The sequence below is a fragment of the Vombatus ursinus genome, unplaced genomic scaffold (assembly GCF_900497805.2).
Source record: "Vombatus ursinus unplaced genomic scaffold, bare-nosed wombat genome assembly UNPS02014799.1, whole genome shotgun sequence".
Classification (NCBI taxonomy): domain Eukaryota; kingdom Metazoa; phylum Chordata; class Mammalia; order Diprotodontia; family Vombatidae; genus Vombatus; species Vombatus ursinus.
This window is the reverse complement of record NW_020954577.1, coordinates 10,480,596-10,492,720: the sequence shown is the minus strand read 5'-3', so window position 1 is coordinate 10,492,720 and position 12,125 is coordinate 10,480,596. Positions and strand designations below refer to the sequence as shown.

At 39.8% G+C, this 12,125-nt stretch overlaps 1 protein-coding gene across 2 annotated transcripts in view; it reads left to right on the top strand.

Moving 5' to 3' along the window:
- The window catches only part of DNAH11 (dynein axonemal heavy chain 11), a 315,578-nt gene that overhangs the window by 188,876 nt on the left and 114,577 nt on the right, over positions 1 to 12,125 (top strand). The window contains exons 50-53 of one of the 2 annotated variants that reach the window (XM_027872105.1): positions 3,557 to 3,718; positions 3,898 to 4,091; positions 7,697 to 7,859; positions 11,384 to 11,507. In XM_027872105.1, coding sequence (XP_027727906.1) covers positions 3,557 to 3,718; positions 3,898 to 4,091; positions 7,697 to 7,859; positions 11,384 to 11,507 — 643 coding nt within the window. Of the gene's footprint in view, positions 1 to 3,556; positions 3,719 to 3,894; positions 4,092 to 7,696; positions 7,860 to 11,383; positions 11,508 to 12,125 lie in introns of both variants that reach the window. The other variant, XM_027872104.1, reaches the window with a different exon arrangement.

Genomic DNA, 12,125 nt, shown 5'->3' with positions numbered 1-12,125 from the left:
AGGGAAGAGCTTATTATTCCCATTTTATAGATCAGAAAACTGAGGCTGCACATATCCAGTGACTGGCTTAAGGTCACCCAGCAGAGTTAGTGGGAGAACCAGGACCTTCTGACTTTTAGGGATTTGCAGAACAGTACAATTCCTTTGTGTGTGGTTAAAAACAAGCACCTGTCATTATGGAAATGAAGTCAACAAATATTTGTTAAGTGCCTATTGTATGACTAACTCAAAGAAGAATTATTGCTTCTGATACTTGCTCAAATAGTTTGGCCTGATAGCATTTTCTGTTCTGACCTCATCAAAAGACATTTACCATGTCTAGATTTTAATAAGGAGATCCCAGAAAGAGAAAATTACAGAATAGCAGAGCTAAAAAAAAAAAAAAGAAATGCACATTACCTCTGTCCAGGGTAAGGACAGATGACTTACCATTTAAGCTTCATTAAAATTTAAAATGAATCATTTGGGAAACGAAAACACAGCAAATATTGGGGGTCAGATGCTTTTTAGTTTCTATGTTGGTCACTGAATTACCATGAAAGTCTGAGAAACAATTAGTGCCTTAATTTACCATTCCATGAAATGGACATGTTGATATTCATATTTCCACATTCCCAGCAACCATGGTTTTTTGGTGCAGATATTCTTTCTGTTGACACTAGGTTTCATTCTTTCAGTGACTTAGTAGAGTAATCAATCAATTATCAAGCATTTATTAAGCACCCACTACATACCAGGCACTGTGCTAGATGCTAGGAATATAAATAAAGAGAATGAAACAACCATTACTTTCAAAGAGTCTAACATTTTAACAGGAGAGACACAAGTAGATACATAAATATATAATGAATAAATATAAAAATAAATATAATGAATAAATTACAAAGCAGTTTGACACTAACCTTTGAGCGGGTCAAGGGTAAAGGTCTCATATAGATGCTATTCAAGAGATCCTCTGACTGCAAAATTCAGCATCCCGTGGTTTAGGGAATGGGAAGACCCAGAGTAGAACCCTGGCAGACAGGTGTGTGGATATTGGTGACTGGTAGGGATTGATGAGAACAGAAGTGTAAAAATCATGACTATCTAGCTGCCAGCAAAGGTCTCAAGTGTAGACCAACCAAGTTAAGCTGAAGGAATAAAAATTGGCAATGAGGAAGCAAAACTATCAATCTTTGCAGATGATATGATAGTATACTTAGAAATCACCGGGGAATCAACTGAAAAACTAGTTGAACCAATTAGCAACTTTAGCAAAGTTGCAGGATGTAAAATAAATCCACATATATCATCAGCATTTCTATATACTACCAACAAAACCCAGCAACAAGAGATAGAGAAATACCATTTAAAATAATTGCAGATGATATAAAATACTTAGGAGTCTACTTGCCAAGATAAAACCCAGATTATATGAATACAATTATAAAATAATTTTCATATAAATAATGACAGATCTAAACAATTGGAGAAATATTGATTGCTCCTGGCTAGGCTGAGACAACATAATAAAAATGATAATTCTATACCTAAGTTAATTTACTCATTCAGTTCCATACCAATCAAACTACCAAAGAATTACTTTATAGAGCTAGAAAAAAAAAAGAATAAGAAACTTTATCAGGAAGAGCAAAAGGTCAAGAATATCAAGGGAATCAATGAAAAAAGGAAGGTGCCTTAGTACCAGATCTCCAATTGCATTACAAAGTAGTAATCATCAAACCAATCTGGTACTGATAAGGAGGAAGTAAGTGGTGGATCAATGGAATCAAATTAGATCCACAATATACAGTAGTAAATGACCATAGTAATCTAATGTTTGATAAACTCAAAGATCTAAGCTTTGGGGATAAAAACTTACCACTTGACAAAAATTGCTGAAAAAACTGAAAAGCAATTTGGCAGAAACTAGGCATAGACCAACATCTCACACCCAATAAGGTCAAAATAGATAAATGACTTGGACATAAAGAATGATATCATAAGAAAATTAGGGGAGCATGGAAAAATGTACCTCTTAGATCTATGGATAAGGAAGGAGTTTATGACTAAACAAGACACAGAGAGATCACAGGAGGTAAAATTGAGAATTTTGATTATATGAAATTAAAAAGGTTTTGCACAAACAAAATGAATGCAGCAAAATTAGAAGAAAAATGAGCCTCAGGGGAAGGCGGATTACAGCAAATTTCTCTGATAAAGGCTTCATTTCTTAAATATATAAGGAAGTGAGCTAAATTTGCAAAATACAAAATAATGCAAAAATATAATAATTCCTCAATAGATAAGTGGTCAAAGGATATAAACAGGCAGTTTTCAGAAGAAGAAATCAGAGCTATCATTAGCCATGTGAAAATATGCTCTAAATCACTCTTGATTAAAGAAATTCACATTAAAACAATCCTGAGATACCATCTCACACCTATCAGAGGAGTTAACAAAACAGAAAAAGAAAATTACAAAGGCTGGCGGGGATGTGGAAAAATTGAGACATTAATGCACTGTTGGTAGAGTTGCGAACTAATCCAAGTGTTCTGGAGAAAAATTTGGAACTTTGCCCAGAGAGCTACAAAACTATGCATACTCTTTGACTCAGAAATATCACTCCTAGGGGGCAGCTAGGTGGTGCAGTGGATAGAACACTGGCCCTGAAGTCAGGACAACCTGAGTTCAAATGTGGCCTCAGACCAAACACTTGACACTTACTAGCTGTGTGGCCCTGGGCAAGTCCTTAACCCCAATTGCCTAAAAAAGAGAGAGAGAGAAATACCACTCCTAGGTCTGTATCCCAAAGAGATCAAAGAAAGGGGTACAGAAATATTTTTAGTAGTTTTTTTCATGATGGCAAAGAATTGGACTTTAAGAGGAGGTTCATCAGTTGGGGAATGACTAAACAGGTTGTGGTAGATGATTGTATGGAATACTATTGTGCTATGAGAAATGATAAGCAGGCTGATTTCTGAAAAACCTGGGAAGTCTTATATGAATTGATGCAAAGTGAAGGGAGCAGAGCTAGGGGAATATTGCACAGCAATATTACAATGATGAACAACTGTGAAAGACTTAGTCAATCTGATCAAGACAGTGATCCAAGACAATTCCAAAGGGACCCCTAATGCAAAAAGCTCTCTACTTCCAGAGAGAAAACTAATGAATTCTGAATGCAAATTAAAGCCCTTTTTTTTTGCTTTCTTGATTTTTTCATGTGTGCGTTTTCTTTTGCAACATGGCTAATATGGAAATGTTTTGCATGACTTCACATGCATAATCAATATCATATGTTTGCCTTCCCAGGGTGTGGGAGGAGCAGGAAGTAGAGAGACAATTTGGAACCAATTCTTTTTAATAAGTATTGAACATTTTTAAATACAATTGGGAAATATTTAATGATTATATATGTACGTATCTATGAATGTGGCATTAAAGTATGTAAAATTCTAAGTAGTATATTTCTTTTAAATTTCCTTTAAACTTCCCAAACAAAAGAAAATGTTAATGACTAAAAAAGCAAACTCTGGTCTGGCCTTGTTTTTCTACCTTTTTTTTTTTCTTGTAGGGAATATTATTTGCCACTCCTGAGTGCTTAAAGGCACCCCTGGATCTCATACGCCTTTGGCTTCATGAATCATCCCGAGTATATGGAGACAAGCTGATAGACAAAAAAGACTGTGATTTGTTTCAGAAGAAACTGCTAGAAACTGCTCACAGATACTTTGAGGTAAGTGTGTCGATATTGGGCCCTCCCCACTACCTGCAGTATTGGAGTAGCAGATCAGCTGAGGTTAGGAGGGAGCTGTCCTTCTGAGGCTGTGCTTGGCCAAAAGGGAGGTCTGCAGCCCTTTCCTCTGATTGGCCCTGGGTCTCTGATGTCACTGCTTCTCTCCCTCTATCCAGCAGGGCACAGAAGAGTCCATTCTGCTCCAGCAGCCCCTCATCTATTGCCACTTTGCCAATGGTGTGGGAGACCCATGTTACATGCCCGTGAAGGACTGGGAAACACTGAAGGCAGTGCTAACAGAAACCCTGGACACCTACAACGAGCTGAATGTGGCCATGCCACTGGTCTTCTTTGAAGATGCCATGCAACATGTGTAAGTTGATGCAAGGTGGCATCTTCCATTGAAATGAAAAGAAACTTAAGGGAGAGTGGTCTCAGTGCACAGGAGCAGTAGCTGAGGATCTGGGGGTGTTTAACCTTCAGAAGAGAAAGCACAAGGGGACACCGGAGCTATCTTTAAGTATTTGAAGGGCTATTTTTGGGAGAGGACGTAGATCTTATTCTGTTTAACCACAAAGGGTAGAATCAGGAGCAATGGATGAACTTGTAAGGGACATATTTCTACGTGATATCAGAAGAATCTTCCTAGTGATTGGGGCTGCTTGACCAGTAGGGTTGCAGCTGTCCAAAGGTGGCCTGGCATGCCTCAGGAGGTAGCAGCTTCCCTGTGATCAGAGGTCTTCTCACAGAGTTGAGCGTCAATTGCCAGGTATGTGCTCAGAGGTATTCTTTTTCAAGAATGGGTTTGGCTAGATAGTCGCTGAAGTCCCATCTTTCTCTGAGGTCCAGTGATTCCAAGATTCTCCTTATTTTTCCAAGGGATAACACTTCGGGAAGACTCAGTCACATCAAATCCCCTGGGCCATCACATCTCAAGCAGTTGTTGACATAAAACACAAAATGTTTTCCTAATTAGCCATCTCCTAGAGCCCTCACTTAGCTGGGGCCTGTGATTAGAAACAGAAACTAGTCCCATTTTTTGTTTGTTTTGGAGTGGCTTTCTTGGTAAATTGACCAATTAATGAATTGAATCAATATAATTTCTAGCAAAGTTCTAGCTTGCAGTTCATATTAAATGAACTAGGTTTTGTTTATCTGAACTCTCTATAAGCAGCTGGGTGACAGAGTGGACAGAGTCTTGGACTTCGGGTTAGAAAGAGCGAAGTTCGAATCCTGCCTCCCACATTTACTAACTGTGTGACCTGATTAGGTCACAGCATCTGTCTTAGTCTCCATTTCCTCATCTGGAAAATGGGAACAATAATAACATCTACTTTACTGGGTTGCTAGGATCAAATAAGATAATATATGTAAAGTATTTTGTAAACTTTAAAGCATTAGTAAATGCTAGCATTGTTGTTGACCCTATAACATGGTGTAGTAGACAGGTTGGATTTGTAGTTGATTAGATCTGGGTTCAAATACCACCTCTGACACTTTCAAACTCTCTGACCTTGAAGTGACAAGTCACTTCACTCTCTGAGCCTCAGACAACCCTCAGAGATGTAAACAGGTTGTAACCAGTGTGAGTGGAGGGAGTTCCCTCATGTGAGATTTCTAAAGCAGCTAAATCACAGCTCCTTGACGTACTGAAACCTGGACCTTGTGTGAGATAATCAGTACTTCAAGGATGCCTGATCTCTCTGTGTGGATACTCCCTCCACTCACACAAATTGCAACCCCTCTGTAACTCAGTCATTGGATGGTCTTTAAGATGTGCTGTGGCTGAAAAATTCCTCCCACTACGGTCATCCTCATAACGTGCCTCTCCAGCCTGAATACAGGCAATCATTGGGCCCACACCTGGAGCCTTTCGAGCTTGGTAGGATTTCCTGGGCTTGCGCAGCCTTCAAGAACTCAGGCTTGCCTTCAAACCATGATGAGAAATTAGAGAAATGAAATGGACTTTAGTAAAATGGTCAATTTAACAAAAGAAAATAAAAAGATAAGCACTTCCTGGGATCTGGTAGCTGATGGTTCTATCAACCAGAAACTTTGCCCTTAGAATCACTGACTTGTTTCAAACGGTTAGTCTGTGAGATTGAAATGTTTGTTCTGAGACCCAGTGGCCAGCAATGGCCATCATTATACTCCTCCTTTCTCCAGCTTTGGTTCCATATGTGATAACACTCTGGGTTCAAATCTCCCATTCATTCCCTTTTTAAGTTTTTTTTTAAATTTATCATTCATTAGCCTATGTGATATAGCTACTCCCTGGGCCTTAGTTTTCTAATCTGTAAAGTGAGGGGGATGGACTAGATTTCCCCTAAGGCCCCTTTCCACTCTGGAGTTATGGTCCTTCTGGGTCTCAGTTTATTCATCTGTAAAAATGAGAGTATTGAGTTGTATAGCCTTTGCGGTTCCTTCTCGCTCTGAACCTATGGCCGCCTGACTTTCATCTACCCTTTACACGTGACCTCAATGGTGCAGTCCACTTGAATGGACTTGAACTCACTAGGGATGATCCCAATGTCCTATGGCATGACTTGGCTACAAAGATACTCTGAGATTGCCTTGATAGAAGACCACTAAGAGTTGGGGTCCATGATGGAGCTCCCTGTGGCTGGTGAGGAAATGGCATCTTTCCCATCAGGGATTGGGGAACACCTGCCCGTCTGTGTCAGAGATCACTCGCTGCCCCAGACAGCCAAGGGAAGTGATGTGGCCTCTCAGAGCTGGAGCCAGCCCAGGAAAAGCCTCCTGGGGTTTGACATTCACAACCAAAAGATCTCACTTTGGCTGCTTTGGGTGAACTTCAGCTCAAGGTCATTCTATGGCTCTTCTTCTGCTATGAGATCTTAGAAGCCACTTTGAAGAGAAAGCATGTTAACTTTAGGAAAAGAAGACCCAGCGAGGTCCCAGCTATCCATCAGGTCCCTTCAAGTGCCCAAATTCTCAGGTTCTGCCTTGGGATAGAAAAGGCAGGGAAACTATAGACAGTTGAATGTGAGCACGCAGAAGATATGCCCACAAAGGTAAATTGGAGCTTGATGCAAGAAACATTTATTAAGTGCCTGCTGGATGCAAAACCCTGGGGATGTGGATAAATAGTTCCCACTCTCCAGGATATTCTCTCACATTTGGTTTTCAAAGGTGAGAGTTGCTTTCCTGACGATAGTCCAGTGACATGGATTGCTGCAGGTTTCACTGTGCCCATTCTAGAGATGGGGAAGCTGAAAGTTTGGAAAGTGACCACAAAGTGATGGACTTGAATGTAGATTGAGAAATGGACTTTTTGGACACAGTTGCTGGACAGGAATTGGTTTTGCTTGATTTTGCATATTTGTTAGAAGGGTTTGGTTTGGGTTTTTCTTTTTATCAATTCAGTTGGGAAGGGAAACAGATTTTTGATAATTGGAACAAATTTGATTTAATTTAAAAAAACAGCAAAAAGTTAAGTGACTTGTCCATGGTCACATGGGGGTGGAATAAGCATTTATTAAAGGCTTTCCATATGCCCGGCTCTGTGCTAAGCACTTGACAAATAGTATCTCATTTGATCCTCACAACAACCTTGAAAGATAGATGTTATTATGATCCCCATTTTACAATTGAGGAAACTGAGACAGGCAGAAGTGGCCAAGGTCACCCAGGATTTGAACTCAGGTCTTCCTGACTCCAATCTGTGTACAGTGGTGCTCCTAGCTACCTAATAAGCTTTGGAGGTCAAATCCAAGCCCAGGTATCCTCACTTTCCCTCACTCTAGCCCCTTAAATCATGCCATCTCTCTGAAGCTAAAATTTAAAATATTGAAAAAGAAATATTTAGACATTTGAATTCTACGTAGACAAGTGACGTTCACTGTGCTCTTTCTTTGTATCCCCAGCTATTAGCACAGTGCCTGGCACATAGGAGGCACTTAATCCAGATCGGTTGATTGATTGGAGCTGATGTTGAGGCCTTTTGTCCCTTCCCAGGTGCCGTATCAGCAGAATCTTGCATACCTCCCAGGGCTATGCTCTTCTGATTGGGGTGGGAGGCAGTGGCAAACAGAGCTTGTCTCGGCTCGCAGCTTACATCAACTCCTTTGAGGTGTTCCAGATTACGCTGAGGAAAGACTATGGACTCCAGGACCTCAAGGTAAGTACAGAACTCTCTGTTCTATCAGAAGACCCTAAATCCGAGATGATTTAGCTCAAAGTCCAGGCTCACTACTCTCAAAGTCTGATCAGAGTTGGGAAGACTTTGATTTGTCTTGGGGTTCAGCCCCTAAATAGCTGTGTGATCATAGTCAAGCCGCTTGACTTCTGAACCTCACTTTCCTCACCTCTAAAATGGGGACAATAATACCCTGTAGTCTTATACTTACAAGATAGTTACCAGGCTCAAAGGAGATTGCAAATTGATAACCTTAAAGTACTATCTAAACTGTTCATTGTTGTTGGGGCTTTGTTTATTGTTCCTCGCTGTTGTTATCTGTGAATAGAGTCACAAGACATGGATTCAAGTCCCATCTCTGACATGAACTGGCTGTGTGACCCTCGACTGGTCACTTAACTTCTTAGTATTCTAGGTGATTCTCTAAAACCACATGGTACAAAGAAGGTGCTGACTTGCATTGATAGTAGGAATTTCCACATCTGGGAGTCAGTTGTACCAGTGTAATCACAAGTCCAGGCCTTATCCATTAGTATCATTATTCTTATTAACAATATTGTTGTTGTCATTATCATCTTTATTATTGCTATTATTAGGCTATTGGGGAGAGAAGTGATTATAGTTTTCAATTGGCTGCTTTTTCTGTTGTCTTCCAACCAAGATGAACCCTTGTCCAATCTGCTTGACTTCATTATTTTTTTCCCATGTCGTTGCTTCCATGAAAGCCCTTTATTATTTTAACTTTACAGAAATATGGTCTAGTAGAGGTAGAACTGGCCCAGGCCTATAAGCAAATTCAAGAAAATCACACTGGTTTCCATTTGTATTTCCTTTTAAGCAGAAATTATCATGTATTTCAATAACTTCATTGAGGGTATAAACGCCAGTGTGGTGGGCATTTTACCAGGAGTGTTAGAAATGGGAAGCATGGTCTCTAGCACCTCCAAAGATGGAGCCTGAGGTCTATGAGATGCCTGATCAGCACCAAGGACAGTGTTCCTTTCAGGGATTTCCTTGTTCCAGGGTCCTCTCTGTCAATTCCCACTACACCTTCATCACTTCATTATATCATCAATAGTTATGTGTTTGAGGTTGAGATGCTTTTTTGATTTCCAGTGGGTCACTGAGAGATGAGGAATCCCTCCCTGATACAGTTCCCCACTCCAGGACTTAATAGAGAAGTTCTAAAGAATAACCTGACATTCAAAGAGGTTGTGACTTGCCCAGAGTTAGAGGGAGGATTCAAACCCAGCTCTTCCTGCACCCATGTCCAGCACCCCAGCTACTGCACACCATGCTGCTTCAGCTTGAGAGAAGCCTATGTATGTAGAAAGTTGGATGAAGATAATAATAAGTACCACTTATATAATGCTTTAAGGTTGGCAAAATACATTACATAGCCTATCTCATTTGGTTCTCACAACTGCCTGCAAGGGTAGGCATTCTTACTATCTCCATTTTACAGGTGGGGAAAAGTAAAGCAGAAATCACATGCCCAGGGTCACAGCTAGTAAGTATCTGAGGCAAGATTTGAACTCAGATCTTCCTGGCTCCCAAGCTCAGCATGCTAGCTACTAAATATGTCACTGCTTCCTCTTTTTAAAATTTATTTATTTATTTTTAGTTTTCAACATTCACTTCCATAAGATTTTGAGTTCCAAATTTTCTCCCCTTCTCTCCCCAATATGGTGTGCAATCTGATATAGCTTCAACATATACATTCATATTGAACCTATTTTCACGTTAGTCATGTTGTAAAGAAGAATTCAAACCAATGGGAGAAACCACGAGAAAGACGAAACAAACAAACAAAAAAAAGAAAAAGAAAAAAGAGAGATATCAAATAATATACTCCAATCTGCATTCAGACTCCATAGATCTTTTTCTGGATGTGGATAGCAATTTCCATCATGAGTCCTTTGGAGATGACTTGGTTGTTGCTGAGAAGAGCTAAGTCTATCAAAGTCAGTCATCATACAACATGGCTGCTACCATGTACAATGTTTTCCTGGTTCTGCTCACTTCTGTCAGAATCAGTTCATTTAAGTCTTTCCAGGTTTTTCTGAAGTTCACCTGCTCATCATTTCTTACAGCACAATAGCATTCCATTACATTCATATACCACAACTTGTTCAGCCATTCTCCGACTGATGGACATCACCTCAATTTCCAATTCTTTGCCACCATAAAAAGAGCTGCTATAAATATTTTTGTACATGTGGGTCCTTTTCCCATTTGTATGATCTCTTTGGGTTGCAGCCCTAGAGGTGTTATTGCTGGGTCAAAGGGTATGCACATTTTTGTGGCCTTTTGGGCGTAGTTCCAAGTTGCTCTCCAAAATGGTTAGATCAGCTCGCAACTCCACCAACAATGCATTAGTGTTCCAGTTTTCCCACATCTTCTCCAACATTTATCATTGTCCTGTTTTGTCATGTTGGCCAATCTGATAGGAGTGATGTGGTACCTCAGAGTTGTTTTGATTTGCATTTTTCTAATCAATAATGATTTAGAGCATTTTTTCATATGACTATAGATAGCTTTAATTTCTTCCTCTGAAAACTGCCTATTCATATCCTTTGATCATTTATCAATTGGGGGATGATTTGTATTCTTATAAATTTGACTCAGTTCTCTATATATTTTAGAAATGAGGTCTTTATCAGAGACACTGGTTGTAAAAGTTCTTTCCCAGTTTTTTGCTTCACTCCTAATCTTGGTTGCATTGGCTTTGTTTGTGCAAAAACTTTTCAATTTAATGGAATCAAAATTATCCATTTTGCATTTCATAATGTTCTCTGTGTGTTGTTTGGCCATATATTCTTATGTTTTCCATAAATCTGACAGATAAACTATTACTTGATCTCCTATTTTGCTTATAGTTTCAGCCTTTATATCTAAACCATGTACCCATTTTGACTTTATTTTGGAATATGGTGTAAGATTTTGGTCTATGCCTAGTTTCTGCCATACTCTTTTCCAGTTTTCCCAGCAGTTTTTGTCAAATAGTAAGTTCTTATCCCAGAAGCCAGAATCTTTGGGTTTATCAAACAGTAGATAACTATAGTCATTGACTACTGTGTCTTGTTTACCTAACCTATTCCACTGATCCACCATTCTACTTCTTAGCCAGTACCAAGCAGTTTTAATTACTGCTGCTTTATAATACAATTTAAGATCTGCTATGCCTAGGCCACCTTCCTTTGCAATTGCTTCCTCTTAATGGAAGAGAAAGAAATGGGTGAGGAGAGTCATACTAAAAAAATGAACTTTTAAAGTTTGAAAAATGCTTCATGAATATTATCTCATTTGATCCTCGTAACTACCCTATGAGGTAAGTGCTGTTGTTTTTATTGTTGTGTATTATATTTTACAGATAAGGAAACTGAGGTCCGGAAAGGTTAATGACTTGACCAGGGTATCATTATCATTGCCATGCTGGCGCCCCTCATCCCCAATGTCAATCCCAGTTTTTAACCAATATGACTGATGGCCTCCTTTCCTCACAGGTAGATCTCGCCAATTTGTACATCAAGACAGGAGCCAAGAACATGCCTGTTGTGTTTCTGCTGACAGATGCCCAGGTTCTGGACGAACGCTTCCTCGTGTTGATTAATGACTTGTTGGCATCAGGTGATTAAACCAACACGTCCCCAGAAAGATCTTCCCTGATGACAAATGATCTGTGGTGCTGGTGAACTTTAAGGAGAGATCATTTGTCTTTGTGTGTTCCCTGGGGGTGGTCCTTGGGGAGAACCCCACTGATCCAGCCAACTTGGGGTGTGGTGATTTTTCAGGCTGCTCCCAGATGCTGAGCCTCTGGGAGAGAGCCTTAGTGAGGTCAATGTCATTCCAAATGGGCAAGTGAAACATGAGTTGCATGCTATCCTCCCCATGAGGGTTTTGCACATTGTATAAAGTAAAATGACATTTTAAATTCCCTAATATCTCCCTCAGCACTCAGAGAATCTAGGCTATAGGAGGTAGGAGGTTAGATTTATGGTACAATGGGAAGTGTGTGATATTTGGGGTCAGAGAATCCTGTCTCTGCTTCTTGCTGCCTGTGTGTTTTTGAGAAAGTCACTTCCCCCATTCTGTTTCAGTTTCATCATTTTAAAAAATAGGGGACTGGCCTACATGGCTTCTGAGGTCTTTTCCATCTCTAACCTATGACCCTGTGACCCCTTGACTTGTTCACATTCTTCTGTTATTAAACATGACATGGCCTCTTAATTCTTGTTACTCTCTTGG